At 52.7% G+C, this 16,780-nt stretch overlaps 1 protein-coding gene across 28 annotated transcripts in view; it reads left to right on the top strand.

Annotated features, from left to right (window-relative positions):
- Window positions 1–15,864, top strand: part of NCOR2 (nuclear receptor corepressor 2) — a 331,634-nt gene extending 315,770 nt beyond the window's left edge. For 10 of the 28 annotated variants that reach the window (XM_019538915.1, XM_019538913.1, XM_019538910.1 and 7 more), the window contains 10 exons: window positions 398–541; window positions 1,708–1,856; window positions 2,211–2,407; window positions 3,078–3,227; window positions 3,988–4,133; window positions 5,952–6,005; window positions 6,613–6,771; window positions 8,595–8,828; window positions 10,964–11,143; window positions 11,716–15,864. In XM_019538915.1, the coding sequence (XP_019394460.1) occupies window positions 398–541; window positions 1,708–1,856; window positions 2,211–2,407; window positions 3,078–3,227; window positions 3,988–4,133; window positions 5,952–6,005; window positions 6,613–6,771; window positions 8,595–8,828; window positions 10,964–11,143; window positions 11,716–11,891 (1,589 nt within the window). In that variant the 3' untranslated portion in view covers window positions 11,892–15,864. The remainder of the gene's footprint in view (window positions 1–397; window positions 542–1,707; window positions 1,857–2,210; window positions 2,408–3,077; window positions 3,228–3,987; window positions 4,134–5,951; window positions 6,006–6,612; window positions 6,772–8,594; window positions 8,829–10,963; window positions 11,144–11,715) is intronic. The other 18 variants (XM_019538934.1, XM_019538936.1, XM_019538933.1 and 15 more) reach the window with 9 other exon arrangements.
- The last annotated feature ends 916 nt before the right edge of the window (window positions 15,865–16,780 follow it).

Here is a 16,780-nt window from a genome sequence, read left to right as displayed (position 1 = left end):
AACTGTTTAGTGGGTTTCCAGCTCTACAGGAAAATGTTATATTATTCTTTCAGTATTTGTGAAACCCACATTGGTGAAGAGCAGCGAATTTGGCTCCGTGCACATTCCCCTCTGTCTCTCCTGTCCCCAGGGGTTGAACCCCGAGTTTCCCAGTGATGCTAGTAAGTAGAAAGCAGTGCACCTTCGTGCATGCTCACAAAATGCTCTGTCCCCTCCAATACCAAGGAGGTCTGTAGAAGCGACTGCTGGGCCAGTGCTTGTCCTGAGAGGTTGCTTAATGATTTCCTTCCCCTTTTTGCCGGATAGGAAGATCCTGTTTTTGCGGCAGCCACTGCAGGTAGTGTGAGCTGGAATATAGGCAGCTTGCAGAATAAAGGCCCTTGTTCCCTTCCCCCAGGCTTCCACGGAGGCTACAGCCCCGATGGCATTGAAGCAGTGAGCCCCGTGAGCTCGCCCAGCATCTCCCACGAGAAAGGGGCAAAGCTGCCGCAGGACGTGGAGAAAGGGCACGGAGAGCACGACATGAGGCAGAAGCAGCAAGGTGAGGGCCATGGCTGCTGTTACTGCAGGGGGAATCTGATAGGACCTGGAGCTTGCCGTGCCCCAGCCCGTAGCCTAGTTGAAGGCTGCTAGCCTCAAGAGTGAGGGTGGGTCCTTTTCCTGGATTAGGAGGGCCCGTGTAGTGCAGCCCTAAGCTGCGGGCTACCTGTATTCCCCGCACCGGTGCAGGCTGATGGAAGCTGGCAGCAGCGGACAGTCCCAGCAAGCAGAAGCTTGCGTGAATAAGGTCTGTGAGGTGCCCCTCCAAGTGCACACACCTTGCAAGGACTCACTGCTGTCCTAGGGAAGGTGTCACCATGGATTTGTGCAGCATCCAGCACAGCAAGTCCTCATAAGGCCTCTAGGTGATGCTCGCAGACAGAGAAGGGAGCCAGGCCAGTGCCTGTCCAGGTGGCTGCTGTGTGTTAATGGGGAGGAAATGCAAGAAAAAGCCAGTAGCAGGCAGGGTGGGGTATCAGCACGGCCCGCTGACCAGGGCTGCAGAAAGGGCTCTGTTTCCCTTCCTGGCCAGGGAGTGCAGACAGGCTGAGGGAGGAGTGGGAAGAAATGAGCAGGAGGAGAAGCATCAGGCCTCCTCTGTCTTGTTAGTCTGCTTGCACCTGCTTGTGCATATTTTGCTGGAGCTTGGACTGTGGCTGGAAAATAACCCCAGCTGGACCTGAGCTCGCCCACCGTCCTCTCTGTAGCCATACCAGAAATGCTGAGCAGCCTCCAACTCTGAGCAGTAGCTCTGCAAAGGGGAGGTCTCACTTAGGTGCCAACAAGTGGCTTTTGCTTTTCAGAGTCTTTTCCAAACCCCACCCATTGCCTACCAGTTTCTCAGTGGTCCATGCACAGTGAGTGAAAAGCAGAAAGCCCATCGTGCAGAAGAGAAAACCAAGGCATCAGGGAGCATGAGTGGCCTGGTCAGGGTCACTCAGCAAGTCACAGGCGCAGCTGGGGGCTGTGTGCCAGGGCTCGTGACTCCCGGCTCCTACACCCGGGCTCTGTCGTGTCCCTGCAGGCTGCACTGTTGCTGCGGGTTAACCCTTTCATAAGGAATCGATGGTCTCACGTCAAGTGATTACAGGGAGGCAATGGAAAGCCACGCTGGGGCAGTGGGAGTGCATGGCCCCATGTTGTCACGGCTGCTTCTTCTCTTCCCAGCTGCTCTGAAGCCCTCGATGACGGAAGGAGCTCACATGCAGCACCTGCGCCAGCTGCCTGAAGGCCAGCCATCCCAGGGGCAACCGCCACCCTCGACCCAGAACCTCAAGGGGCACCAGCGGGTTGTCACCCTGGCTCAGCACATCAATGTAATTAGCCTCTTTCTCCTCCTCCCCTCCTGGGGCAGCATGGGAGGGGGGCGGTTTGTCCTCACAGCTGACCTAAAGCATCTTGGACGTTCCAGCTATGGATGGGCCAGAGGGGAGAGTCGGAAGTCTTGGTGCCTCGGACCTGAGGGTAGGGAGGGCTGGTGCCATGCCTTGCTCTGCAGCAGTCCATGGAGGTCCCTGCCCACCCTGTCACTTCGTGCACCGAGAGAGGAGAAACAAGGCTCGGGCAATCCCAGAAGGACCCCGTCCACCCAACCCCATTTCTCCCACACAGACAGGCGATTGTGAGGGACCAGAAACTGAGTTGCTGACTCGAGGGCTTTTTTCCTCTAGGAGGTTATCACCCAAGACTACACGCGCCATCACCCTCAGCAGATCAGCCCCCACATCCAGCCCCCTGTCTACTCCTTCCCTGGAGCCACGTGCCCCGTGCTGGACCTGCGTCGCACCCCCAGTGAGGCCTATCTCCCACTGCCCCAAGAGCACACGCCAGGCTCCAAAATCGCCCTGCAGAATGAAGGGGGCAAAAGGTGAGGTTGCAGGGCATGGGGGGCAGTTTCCAGGCCCTCGCTGTGAGTTGTGGCTCATGCCTGCTCACATAGGCTGTGCCCAGGGGAACATGGTGCAGGTGTTACCCTGGGAGCCAGCACGGACAGCAGTCCTGGTGTGGCCTGGGCAAGCTGCCTTCACAGGTCAATGGGAATCGTAGGCTCCCCCGGGCTTCTCACTGATGTGCAAGGAAACTGCACCTGGGCACTATCTGTGCTAAGATTTTTAGCCAGTTCATAAAAAGCACCATTTCCCAGCCTGGACAAAGCCCTCTGAGAAAAATGCTGGCCTCAAGGCTCAGCCCCAGTGCTTTCCTGAGCTTGGCTCTTTCCCCCATGGGACCTGTCTCGGCCTCACCTAGTTCCTTCTGTGCCAGAGACATACTTCTGGGCTCGGGGCAGGGTGGCACCACAGCCACCAGGAGCCCTGGGGGTCCCTCTGGGCTCCAACCTCCTGACGCGAGGGACACAGTCGGAAGCAGGCCAAGCTACCCACTCCTTTGGGAATGGCATCCTTTCACATTGCCTCACAAGGAAGCTTTCCATGTTATCGGAGCCTCTTAGTCCCTCGTGGCCCCTTCGCCCTGCCCAGCCAAGCGGGGATTTCAGAGCATTGCCTTGGGCTGGCAGCATCTCCTTGCCCCATCCTCAGGTCTCCCGAGCAGAGCAAAGCATCTGCAGTGGGGGCACCAGACAACGGCATCGAGCCTGTGTCGCCACCAGACGGCATGGGAGAGCCAGAGCACATGAAGAGTGCTGCATACCCGCTCTTGTACCGGGAAGGAGAGCCAATGGAGCAAAGGTAACTGGCAACAGCGGGGGAAGGCAGTGGGGGACTTCGCTGTCTACCCTGAAGCTGCAAAAGCAGTGCAGTGACTTCTTCCTTTCCCAAAACTTTGCACTGTCCCTGGGAAAGCCTGCCAGGGCCTGAGCCTGAGCCTGTTGTACCATAACAACAGTACCAAACTGTTGTCAGGGTTTGTTACCTCCTGCTAGATTATGTGGAGGCATGATTGAGGGGTGGAAGCCAGGAGTCCCAACTTTCTCCATTTTGTTCCAGTAGACACTAGTCAGTCCCTCATGTTACTTCAGATGCCCCCTGCCCTGGCAAACACCAACCTGCCTTGAGTCCCTCCTGTGAGGCCTTCCCATGTCATCTGTCTGCTTAAAAACTGGGCTGAGCAAATAGGACCGGCTTCCATATTAGAGGATTTCAGGACAGAAGAGAAGATAGTTGGGTTCTTTAATTCTAGGGTAGAAATAATAAAGTCAGAAGAACTTCTCTTCCAGCCAGGAGTTTTGTGTCCCAGCCAGTCTGTGGTCAGATTTAAGAGGGAGGAATCAGCCCTTAATCAGTATTTAGGAGCACTTCATTGGTCTCACGCATTGTACCTGAAGCGCAGGGCTGGTAAGAGCAGCCAGACTCGCTGGTGTAAGCCGGGGATCCCGGGGCGGCGTGGGGCGGTTGTGGGTGCCGTGCCGGTGACAGGCCGGGGTTCTGTAGACAGGAAGATGCGAGTCCCACACCCTGCACCTGTTTCTGATGGCCGCCTGCTTTGCAGAATGGGCTCCAAATCCCCAGGAAACAACACCCAGCCCCCTGCCTTCTTCAGCAAACTGACCGAGAGCAACTCCGCCATGGTGAAGTCCAAAAAGCAGGAGATCATCAAGAAGCTCAGCACGACCAACAAGAGTGAGACGGAGTACAGTAAGGCGTCCAGACTATGACTTGGTTGTGGCGGGGGTGGGAGCAGGATGGAAAGGCCCTGAGGAGACAAAAAAGGAAAGATTTCAGGGCAGGCCTGCTTGTAGCGTGAATCCCGGTTGTGGCTTTAGGAGCCTGTTGTGCAGATTCTGGTCATCTGAAGGCAATTTCCCCTGCAGGTCCGGGGTTGCGAATTTTCCATCCAACCCTGTCAGCCTATTGGGTTTTGTTCGGTTTCAAAATCCAAACGTATGAGCCCTTTCTCCACCTCTGCTGTGTGTTAGCATTGCCCCATGCACCCCAGTGAAGGGCCTGTGCAGTGGCCATGCGCATTTGGGGCAAGGGGACAGGAGATGCATTTGTCCAGGGTCTTTCCACTGCTCACAGCCACGAAGGGGAAAGAGTGTAGCAGGGAGACCATGTGCAGAAGAGCTCACAAAGCAAATGTTTCAGGGCCCTCACCTAGGGGTCACACCCTTTATTAGGGCTGATATTCAGGTCAGATGAACTTCAGCCCCCAGAGCCCATGGAGATTTCATCAAGAGAGCTAGAGCCATGAGACCCTTTCCCAAGCCAGTTGGGCCTCCATCTTCCCCAGCTGTCAATCCTGCCCCGTTCACCCGTGCAGAATAACAAGTAGAGAACAGAGGAGGCTTAAGAGCAATTGACATTTTAATGAGCGTCCAACCGGGAAGGGTTCTGCTTCCTGAAGATGCCTCTGTCAGAAGGCGACTTTAATCCCTGCATCAATATTGGTACAGCCCTGAAAAAACAGCCGGGCTGACTGGTATTAGAAATTCATCCCCTGCCTTCATTAAGCACTAATAGAGTAGATAGGATCATAATTTAATTTAGCCCCAGCATTGTACAGTGGATACTAATTCAATTTGAATCCATCTTACAGCAGCTGCAATGGATAAGAGGGGCTGAGCCGTCTCACCCCATGTAAGACATTGCCATGATCCAACTATATTGTTATGGCCCTGCAGGGATGTGTAACTGCACTCCATGACCTTCCGCTCCTTTCCTTATCAGGGGAAAATAGACAGAAATAGGAAACGCCTTCTGTTTGATGAGACAGGCTGTTATTCCAAGGAAAGTGATACCCAAGCCAAACAGCTCGGCTAAGAGGGAAAATATTGACTCAGAGTCCCCTCCCCGCCCCCACCGCTGTGTCTGTGAAAAAAAAGGCTGTTCAAGGGAAATGAGAACTCGAGACCTTGGTGACTCCACAGGCAGGGCAGAGGCTTTGTTACCCCAGCTTCACTCCCCAGAGGGACGATGCTGGAGTGGGGGAAGGAGCTGGGGGCATCAGCAGGGCTGTCTGGAGGTCTGCAGCATTGTCAAAGGGTTTATACTCAGCCTGTGGTTGATGCTCTGAGTCCCTGGCCCACTTGGTAAGACACATTCTCTCAAGGTATCAAATTTCCCAAGTCTCTACTACTTGCCATCTGGAAAGGCCCTTAAAGGGTTTTGGACCACAGTGGGAGAACATCTGCTTTCAAGTGGACCGGTCACGTCTTGGAGGCCCCTGATTTCAGAGCTGTGTTTCCCAAGAAAGCAGTGCTGTAAAAACAGGGAGGAGGATGAATTGTTAGTCCTAAAGCATCATTCCTCATCTTACCCACCCTTCACTCAAGCCTAGCCTGAGGTTTTGTTATTCTGTGTAATTAAATGTGGACCTCCAGCCTCATGTCACACATACTGACATCCTTTTGGGTTCAGGAAGGGAAGTCCCTCTGAATGAAATGAAAAGCTCCCCTTGAAGTTCACTGCTGCATGCTGCTTTTCATACTGAAGGACTTCTTTGTCTTCCTCCAGATGTTGGGCAGCCCGGGACAGAGATTTTCAACATGCCAGCGATTACCGGAACAGGTAACTGTCACGGCATATCCTTGTCCTACCTCATGCTCTCCCATACGCAGAATTCACGGGAGATGAAGAGGAGATTCAGCTGATTCAGGAATCTTTTGGCACTGGGACCCGGTAGAGGCTTGGCGTGACAGAGGAATACGTACACATTGTCGTTTCCTGCTTTGGGAATGGCACTGCAAAGCTGGCCACGTCAAAGACCAGTTCTTTTTAAAGCCTTGAATTTCCCAGAATTATGGGGAGAGGTAAAACCTTCCAGCAGAGATGACCTTGGCCCATGGTCTCTCAGGTTGGTCTGAGACCTTGGGCCACCAACTGGGAAGAGGTTCCAATGGTGCACGCAACATCGAGAGGCTGGAAAGATAATAAGGCAGGATGTCACGCTGAGAGGGGGAGATGGCAGGACAGGAAGGAGGGGTAGCATCCTCTTCCTGAGGTGTGCAATATCCTGTCCTGTGCAGTGCACAGGGGAGATGGGAGTCAGTGCAGGTGGCATCGCTGTATTCTGTAGCAACAGGGGAGTCTTTCATCCCTGGATAGCATTACCCCTTCTCATCCTGCTGACAGTGCAGCTTGCTCTTGTGGAATCTAAAAACCCTCTTGATTACAGCGGAGAGGAGCCAGTGGGACTGGGCTTCCCAAAAGGATCGTCTCTCCAGGGATTGTCCAGGCTTCAGTTGCAGCCCTGTTGGACCTCTTTCCATAAAGGCTTGCCTCTTTCCAGCTCAGATATGTGTCTCTACAAATACCATGATGCCTACTTCCCCAGGTAGCAGAGTGTTCATATGGGTAATGCACTTAGACACGCACATTTGTATTACTCCACACTTCCCTAGTTATCCAGAGGTATTAATTTTCTCTCTGTCTCAAACCAAAGCATAGAGGAACGTAGTTTTCTCAGCTGATGCCCCGGTGTAGGAGTGCTGGCGACAGTGGCGTTTCTCTGGGAATGCATATAAAACAGGATTGAGCCTAGAAGCAGGGGCTGTTCAGCAACAGAAGGAACCTACTGTTTTGCTGGTTGCAGTGTCACCCAGCTCCACTGCATGGTGGAGGTTTGACATGTTACCTGTGGAGCTGCCTTGCATTGCGTTGCTGGAAAGCTGGGCTCCTGCCTGCCATCTCTTCCCAGCCCCTTCCACTTGTTTTTAAACCCTTGATCCAAGGGCTCGTGTAAGCAGCAAGTTTCTGTGGCATCTGCATGGAAGAGGCTCCTGGTACCACCTTAGAAAAGCTTTCCTTTAAGAGTTATGTGTTGGTGGAGGGAGGTGGTGACAAAAGAGTTGCACTTTGAGCCCTTTGCAGCCTTTTTGCTGACTTCTGCTGATAGCCAGACCAGGGGGTCCCATTGGCTGTGACCTAGACCTGCATTTTGTGCATCCTAAAGACCGCTGTGTCGCAGGGAGCTACGGGGTTAGACAAGAGGTTGTACGGGAGGCGGAGGGGAGACCTCTAGAAATGGTTAAAGTTGGCTTGCGGTAGCGTGCTTCCTTTCCAAGGAGGGAGGTAACGTATACCAGAAGCAGGTCCTGGCTCAGACAGCCATCCATCCACTTGGTGCTGAGGGAGCTGATCTGAGATGGGGGTGGACGTGGCCCCAGGCCTGGGGCTGGGGACTAGGGGGGCACGGGAGGAGTTTGTGCCTTCATGTCTGTGTTTTTGCCCTTGCTCGTTTCCTGTAACCGGCGCGTTGGGAATGATGGCCGTGTGGCTGACCCTTGGTCCCTGTGCGGCGCTGCACCATAACTGCATGGCTTCTGACGACTCACAATCACTCCGACATGCCACTCCGTCTCTGCAGCCTGTTTTCTAAAGACCGCTGAACCCTAGATGTGGGGGCCTCCGCCCCGCGGGCAGCAGACTCCAGACTGGGACTGGGGGTGGGGACCGGGAAGCAATTCCTCAGCACAAGGAGAGACTGAAGGATGTTCTCCTCCTGGCTGCCTCTTCCCCCTCTCCCCCACACTCAGGATGGACCACCCCCAGAAGAGGACTAGCAGAGCTCTCCAGCAGGCCCCTCTCCTGCGTGCGTGTGCCCACAGCAGCAGGGTGCACCAGTGAATTCGGCTGTCATTCCCTGTCCCCTGAGACGCTTGTGCCTCCAGCTGAACCAACCCAGCTCTTCCTCAGTCCCCAGGGCATCTGCCAGGCCCTCTGCATAGCTATTTTTTAATGTTAAATTTCTCCCCCACCCCGCCACAACCCTTTTGTACTGAATGAGGAGTCTTTTAAGTCACAGGCCCAGCTGGAAGTCCCCTTCTGTCCCCTTTAGTTTGGGAACCCTCATTCATGTGCAGGACCCTGGAAACCAAAATCAGGGGCAGCTTGGATTCCTCCCCCCACACGTGCCCGCACACCAGCCCCCGCCGAGCCCTGGGGCGGGGCGGGGCGGAGGGCTGGTGCGCCCTGCAGAGCTTAAAGAACAAGATGACGACGTTTGTTGCTTTGCAAGAATGTGCTGACTGTTTGTTTCTTCCTTTGTCTCCTTTCTTCCCCCATCCCTCTCCCTCCCCCAATCTTTCTTCTCATTTGGTTCCCTTGGACCCATCTCCCACCCCCCATCTCTCCTCTCCCCCCTTCCGTATCTCCCAGGGCTAATCAGTTGTAGAAGCCAGTCGGTTCAAGAAAATTCCAGTACCAACATGGGGTTGGAGGCAATAATTAGGAAGGCCCTAATGGGTAAATATGACGAACAGTGGGAAGAGCGCTCGCCTCTCAGTGCCAATGCCAATGCTTTTAACTCTCTGAATGCCAGTGCAAGCGCACCTGCTGCTATGCCCATAACCGCTGCTGACGGACGGAATGAGGACATGCGCTCTGTGCCAGGTCTGCAGCCCTTTCCTCCTTTGCTGTCTCAGTGTCATTAATTCCTCTCTCTCCCTCTCTTTCTCTCTCTCTTATTTTTTAATCCTTTGTGGGTTTTGATTTATTATTATCCCCTCCCCCCCCCCCCCCTCGTGCTTTGAGCTTTGTGAATTGGCCAATTAATCCTGGAATCCTCGTTGTTTCCATGTCATAGTCTGGAAGGCGCTGCTGCTTTCTCTAAAACACTGACTGCGCTCTTGGTGTATTTGATCTTTCCCCTTTTTTAATCTCCTTCCCCTTATGATGTGCAAGAAGGTATATAGAAGAAGAAAGACCCCAAAACACTCTGAGCCGAAAGGTTTTCCTTCTAAAGCACCAAGTCCAAGCAAAGGCCTCAGTTCAGCAAAACCAGACAGCTTGTTTGCAGGGCTCCTGGCTTCGGTTTGAAGCTTGGGCTGTTATCACTGCGGCTTGGGCAAGGTCCTCAGTGCTTGGCTGAACTGGAGCCTAATAGCGTGTTTCCCTGTGAGATCTGTGGAGTTAGATGAGGCTGCTTCTGGTGGTAGAAGTACACACGCAGACACACACACCCCAGGGCAGGGATCAGAGAAGGGATCTGGGGATTGGGATGCACGGAGGCAGGAAAGCATCCCGTTTGCCCCCAGCCCTGGCGTCCCGAGGGCGGGAGGCAGAGCAGCGCGTTCTCGTCAGGACAGAGTCAGTGCCCTCCGTGGCGATGCAGCGGGCTGTCATGGAAAGCAGGCTGCCATGTATCGCCCACGTGGCTCTCCCCACTGGGAATTAGCCACTTCCCCGGGGAGAGGCACCTGCTCTCATCCACGTCGATCTGTCACTGCTGCTGTAACTCCCATGGTTTCCTCCGGCTGTCCAGCTTGCCTGTCCTCCCAGCCTCTTCTTTCAGGTGTTGCCCGGGCCTGAGGCTGCCTGTTACTCAGCCCTTTTGTGCTGGCTTACAGGAGGGGCAGCTGTCAGCTAAGCTGCCCCAGGTAGCGTGGCTCATCCCACTACATGCCATGAATCAGACCTCCTGCCTGGCTTCAGAGTTGGGCGAGTGTTACAGCACCATGTGCCAGGCATCCCCCTGGTCCTCCCGGGGCTTTTCAGAAACATGGAGCGGGGGTTGGACCAGCAAGAGGGGCAGGGGGGTGAGGGGATGACTGCTCCTTCCCCCGTCCCCCGGCAGCAGGTGACTTGCCATCTGCTTGGGCCATTACAGTAGTAGTTACCGGCACAGATCCCCTAGTAGGCTAGGGGAAGAGCTGGGCTCCAAGCTTAGTTATCCTTAACTAGCACCCTATACTGGGACTTCACCAAGCCATGTAGACCCCTGAGGATAGGAGGGGAGGTGCCCATACAAACTCGCATGTCTGGGGAGGAGGACAGGTGGAGCTAGGTGTCCAAGCAAAGCTCTTCCGCGCCTTGCAGAACAACCTTCCCAGCCAAGCCAGCAAGCAAACGCGCTGCCGAGTCATGACACACGTCGCATTCAAGCACCCAGTTGGTGTACTGGACAGAAGCTGCTGCAGCTTGCTTCGTGGGAGCAGGGTGGGGAATAAATGGGAAAAAGAAACCAATTTGAATTAACCCCTTGAAATCTGAGGGGTCATGGGCTGTGACCGGGGAAATGACTTCTGCCCTTCTAGTTTCTTTCCATTGCAGCTGCAGTAACTTCTTCTTTCCAGATGAGAGTTGTGAGGTTGTCAGGCTTGTTAAGTGGTTGAAAGCTGGCTGACAGAGCGTCCTCAATGGAGGTGCCCATGCGTAACCCGCAAAAACAAAAGGCTGGCTAGGAAACGCATAGGACTGCGCTCTTTCGTTTCCCGTGGAAAAGCTCACCGCGGAGGCTAGCGGTCACTAATCTTCCTTTTCCGTTACTGATGCATATGCCATTCTGAGCTGCTAAGATGTGCCCAGGTCAAGGTCTGCAGAGGCGACTGGTGATTTTATAGGCCCAGCCTGAGACCCTTTAATGCAGCCAGACTTTCAGGAAGTGCCAGGTACCTGCCTCTGAAACCAGGCCCTTTGAAGGCATCTCTGGCTGGGTGTCCCAAATTGCAAGTCGCTTCTGGAAGCCTTGACCTTGTGTCCCGTGTCTCCAGGGAGCCGCTTGACCGGTGGGGTGCTTCTCTTTGTAGGAGGAGGAGGGAAGCCGAAGATGGCTGCCAGACCGAACAGCCGCAAGGCCAAGTCTCCAGCGCCGGGCCTGTCCTCCGGAGAGAGGCCGCCGTCCGTTTCTTCCGTTCATTCTGAGGGGGACTGTAACAGGAGGACACCTCTAACCAGTCGGGTCTGGGAGGACAGGCCTTCATCCACAGGTAATGCTGCATTCCCACTTGGGTCTCTCTGGCTGCACTGTTGGCCAGGTGACGCAGCGGCCGCGTGGTGGGATAACTCTGAACGTGTTGGCCACGTTGGGAACACTACTGGTTGGTAGAGCCCGGGAGCAAGAAGCATGAGTGGAGGGAGCAGGGCAGCCATAAAAGCAAAACCATGTCCATGGGTACCAAGGCTGGAAAATTCACTCGCACAACTGGCCCCATCTTGCCCAGTGCTGGGTTGCCCCGTTGATGCACCCTTTGCCCCGGTGTTGCACCCCACTCCTGAATTGCAGCTTTCTCTGCTACTCTAGTCCTAAGCCCCATGCAGTTCTGCCAGAATACCTCACTCAGCTTTCACAGACTGTAGGGCTGGAAGGGACCTCGCAAGGTCACCGGCTCACGACTCCCAGCCCCTGCTGCTCCAGCATCTGTGGAGCTTCCCGGTTCTGGTGAATCGGATGGCAATATTGGAGCGCCCTGCGTAGGATCGGGCCTAGAGAGGAAGGACTGGCGTGTGAATTCCTTTCCGGGCACCGCTGAGCTGCTTCCCATCCTCTGTCTTGATTCAGGTTCAACGCCATTTCCATACAATCCACTAACAATGAGGCTTCCAACTGGCGTGGTGACGGCCACGCCGCCAACATCCATTCCACAAGGGAACCCCAACAGCCAGCACCACACCTGGGAGGAAGAGCCCAAGCCCCTGCTCTGCTCACAGTACGAGACACTTTCAGACAGTGAATGAAAGAGCGCAGAGGGATAACAGCCGACCAACCACGTGGGTAAGCGAGCTGGCCGGGGTGAACTCTGACCATATCAGTCCTGGGAGCCATCCGCACTGACCCTGCAAGCCAAGAAGCGGGAGCAGCGCTTTGTCCAGTCACTCAATTTTATTTTATTTTTTTCTCACGCCTGGAAATTTCTGAATCATCTTCAGTCTAAAGCCTTAATAAGACAGACAGATGGACCCCAGCCTCGTTCTCTTTCCAGTACCAGTGTCATCGTGAAATGGTCCATGAGCTTGAGACGCAGTCCACAAACAGCTGATTGGGATGATGGTGAGGGGGGAGGGAGGGGGATGGCTGCGCCCTGCCCTAGAGCAGCTCTGTAGGATACAATCGATCACTGAATTCAGTTGTTTACTCAGGGGATACCACCCGGTGCTCCAGTTGCGTTCTTTCGCTTTGATGAGAACAAGGAAAGCCCCATTGTTCTTGGGAGCACGGTACGTGTGCTTGGGCACGTGTGCACGCATGCATATACCATATGCGTGTGTGTGCACCCAGGGAGTGTATACTCTGCCTGCACACTCGTGCTGCCTGCTATCGAGTACTTGAAGTAGGATCAGACTCCCCTTCCCCAACCTCCGAGCCATTCCAAGGGTTTCCCAGCACACAGGCTGTGCCACTGAAATACCCAGTCTTTCGTGGCAGGGCGGAGGGAAATGAAATTTAAAAAAATGTCCTGCTTCTCTTGCTGATTTGGATGGTCTTCATGCACCTTCTGCATGAGGTTTACTTGCCCAGCAGCACTTTCAATACATCGGGCACCGGAAAGTTGTAAACGAATGCACGGTGCTGGACGGGGATGGGGAGAGCGAGTTGAGGATCCATTTAAAAATTCCTTTGGAGAACGAAATCTTGGGTTCAGATTGTAATGGAAAGAGATTTCCCATGTCATGAGGCGCTCTCTGCAGAAGGGACTTGTTGCTTTAAGTGCATTGTTTTCTGAATGGCAAGAAAAGGCAATTGTAAATGATGTATTGGTCTACAGGGTATATTTTTGATACCTTCAGTGAATTATGTCGAGATGTTTTACGAAAGGACTTGAAACAGTATTACTTGCTGTAAAAGAGGTTCTGTTATTACGTGCAGGCTTTGATGAGTTTGTCCATTGTATGGAAATGTAAAATGGTAACATTGATCCATCAAAGTCATCCATAAGTCAGTAGAATGTATTAACTTAGTTTTAAAAAGATATTGCCACAACTGTAGGGACTCCTCATTATTACACATGCTGTTCCTAATCCAAGAGGGATCTTTTTCTAGTCGCAGAGGTTTGCTCTCCAGCATGGAGATCTCAAGAGAGCCTTTCAGGAGATCCCGTCAGTAGGGGAGGTCGAGGGTGGGCCTGAAGTCAGGAGGGAGCTCACAAGAAACTTAAAGATGGTTTTTATTGTATTTTTCTGATACACATGAGTGCTCTACGTTATTTTTCATTCCATGATGTTGGATCATATCTGCAGTTACATGGTTAAAGAACAAAAATATTAGACTTTTTTCATTCACTTCTGCTCTCTTGCTCTGGGGGGAAAAAAAGGCAAAAAAAAAAATGTATTAAATGCTTTGCGTTCTATATGCTAAAGGAAAAAAGACCAGGACACAGACTTTCTGCCTCTTCCGTTGCCTGCTGAAACAAGCACCTGCAGTGTTACAAAATCTTTCTCATTTGATAAGAGTTTGTCAAAGAAAGAGGATCATATCGTCAAACTATCAGTGGTTATTTTTTTCCCCTACAGTGTTCCAAGGATGAATCTGATTTCAAAGCAACAGAAAGATAAGATGGTGTTTGTTGTTTGGGTTTGGTTATATTTTTCTTGTTTGTTTTCTACAATGTACAGGTGTTTTTTTTAATGTTCATCCATGTTTGCGTCTTTTCTGTTGCACTTTCTTTTTTTTAAACGCACAAAACATTTCCAGTGGTTTTGGTTCCCCAGCGCTACTTCGAGTGATGGCGCTCCATGGCTCAGAAGCAGAGTCGATGAAGCTGACATTCGTGATAAAGAAACCGTGCATTTTACTGGGTAAAATCCAAATCCATCCACCCACCTGCCTTCCTCCTAACTCCTTTATTTTTAAATACACCGTCATAATGGCATATAGCCATCTTGGATAGAACTGGTTAAAAAAACGCTGCAATTTGCCAGTGAGAAAGGGACAGGCATACTCAGCAAAAACCTATCCTATTTCTTGACCTGGCTTTATTGCCCGGTGAAGAAGTATTTTGGAGTTAGATGTATTTTTATAAGGAAAAAACAAAAGTGCAGGCTTTTCTCGAGGAATATTCCCCTTTCTTTTGACCAGCCCTAGTCTTGGACTTTTCCTTGTAGCTTTTCTTTCTCTTTGCATGGGGGATTCAGGCTTTGTCAGCCCCTGCTGGACTGGACTTCAGCTGTACACTGGCCGCTTGTGCCGACTAGGAGAGAGAAGCGGGTCTCCAAATGTGGAGAGGTCGATTCATGAGAACTGTGCTCAGCAGGTTACACGTGCAGCTCGAGCTCCCCACTGGGATGTCCACGCAGAGACTTTCCAATGCCTCCAGGATCTGGCCTTGCAGTGCGGCGAGGGGAGGCCTCCTGCTTCAGACCTAGTGGTAAGACAGGAGGAGGAACTGGTCTTCTCCGCCTGGAGAGAGCCGGTTCCAGGAGGCAGCAATCTGGAAGTGACAGATGAGGGGTGTGCTGTAAGCTGGGAGCTTCAATGGGGTCCTAAGGGACGAGGCACTCACCTGGCATTGGTTTTCCATGGAAGCTGGGCACGTAAGCCCTTCAGGGTTTGCACATCTCAGCCAGGCTTTCTGGCAGAAGCCGCACTCCTCTCTCCCTCCCACAGCAGACATTGCTGCCGATGAAAGATTGCTCGATGGAAAGCAAATGGTGAGATCCAACGTGTGGCTTCCTCCCTTTGGCCCCGCTCCCTTGCCACACACCCTCTTCAAGGCCTTATGCGCACTTATCCATGTCCAAGTGAAAAAACTTTAGGCATGGCTAACTTGCTATCTCTGACGGCTGCATCCTCAAGCACGTGGAGTTAGCTCTTTCAGCCTGAGTGGGGTAGCCACAGTCATGGGCAGACTCATTAGCCTGGGGACCGGCTGATTAACATCGCCCCTGTAAGTGTTTAATTAGCTCCCTGCAAAGGTGGCTACTTGACTAGGCAGCCTGTGCAGAGCAGCTCAGGACACTTGAGGACAGCACTGCCAGGGACGATGTACATGCCACGTAGACATGCCCATAGTCATCAGAGTAGAAGGTTTGGGCCCGATTTTGTGGGGCTCTTCTGTCGACAAGAAGAAAAAGGGAACGTTTGCCAAGCCGAGGGTTAAAAGGCAGCAAGGCAGGGACTGAGGGACTGAGGGGACAGGCAACTTAATTTTGTTCCATGTGAATGAGCAATGCCTTTATCACCTCTTTGCAGTTATGCTTGACAAGCTGGGTAACTGTGATCCTGTGTGTCCAGCCCTGTTATGCTATAAAGAGAAAGGGAAAATATCTCATACATGGAGGGAGACCCTCCTCCCTTCTGGTGCAATTGGCAAGTCCCAGCAGTGAGCTTTGGCCACCTCCACCGTAGCTGCTTGTCCGTGCAAGCGTTCAGAAGTTGCATCTCCTTGAAATGAAGATTTTGGAGGGAGGTGCAGCCTCCTCCCTGTTCGGCACTAGCCATCATTGACTTTGGGCCATTTGACAAGTGAAATGGCACCGGAAGTCCAAGCCCTTTGGAAGCAGAGTAAGCCTTTCTTTCAAAGCCTTAAGTACGTGCTAAGTCTTTAGTCGTTGGTCTTTCTTTTTCACAGCATTTACTGCATGCCAAGTGATGAGTCGCGTTGCAGCTTCACCAACCTGTATGCATTTGCTGGGGCTGGGGGGCAAGCTCACTGCATCGCGTACAAACAGCCCTGGGATTATTTCAAATGAAAGCCAAGCAGCAACAAAAAAGGAGGAAAAAAAAAAGACCCTGGGTGAGGATGTTTAAAAAAACAAAATCTTTGAGCATTTGTGCAACTGTTCTCGTTCTTTTGGGTTTTGTAAATCAGTGCTCATCTTCTATGGATGGATGGATGGATGGATGTCCAGGACATGTTGCATTTATATTGGGGAAGGGAAGCCACAAGTGGTTAGGCATACACACTCATTGCAAGGGACAGAGGCCAAATATCCTAGGGCAAGCTAGCCCACTGCTCGGAGGGGTAGAAGGATTTGCCAGTAGCCCGTTCTCCTCCAGATAAAAGAATTTCCTTGTTTGATTAGTGCTGGGGCCAGCTAGAGACTGAAATATTTTACCTGCACAAGAGGAGCAATGTGTAGACCCTGCTTTCCAGGTCCCCGCCAAGGGAAAGAGGCATCCTCAGGCCATTTGATGCGCAGAGAAGTTCAATATGTGCCAGCTGGGGAAGGGGCTTCCGTCATCAAAGTTGGGAAAGGGGCTTCATACACTGGGAACTGAACAGCGTTCAATCCCGCCCCAGTCCTTGCAGGAAACTGAAATGAGAAATCTGTGTTCAGACAGAAGGGATGTCTGTATTAAACCACTAAGTATAAGACAGTGCCTCTTTTCTTAACCACAGCAAGCAGCTGGGCTGGGGACTTGCTCGGGTTCCACGAAACAGGGCCCAGCGCTTAAAGAAAGTCGTGTTTCACGATGCACGCTGCCACTGCTCTGCCAAGCAGACCATGCAGCATGAGGAGAAATCAAAACCTCAGTGCCCCCCCAGAGTCCCGTGGCACACCTGAGAGCCAGCAGGCACATCCCACATCTGCAGGCGGCCTTTCACGGGACAGCTGGAGGAAGGCGGCAGGGTCTCCAGTGCTCCCCACCTCAGCCTTGTTCTGCGGCGGTCTGGTTTGATCGTTCT

Source organism: Crocodylus porosus, unplaced genomic scaffold, assembly GCF_001723895.1.
Source record: "Crocodylus porosus isolate Cpor-Errol unplaced genomic scaffold, CroPor_comp1, whole genome shotgun sequence".
In the NCBI taxonomy this organism is placed as follows: Eukaryota; Metazoa; Chordata; order Crocodylia; family Crocodylidae; genus Crocodylus; species Crocodylus porosus.
The sequence above is the reverse complement of the archived record's forward strand: the minus strand, read 5'-3'. Positions and strand labels throughout refer to the sequence as shown.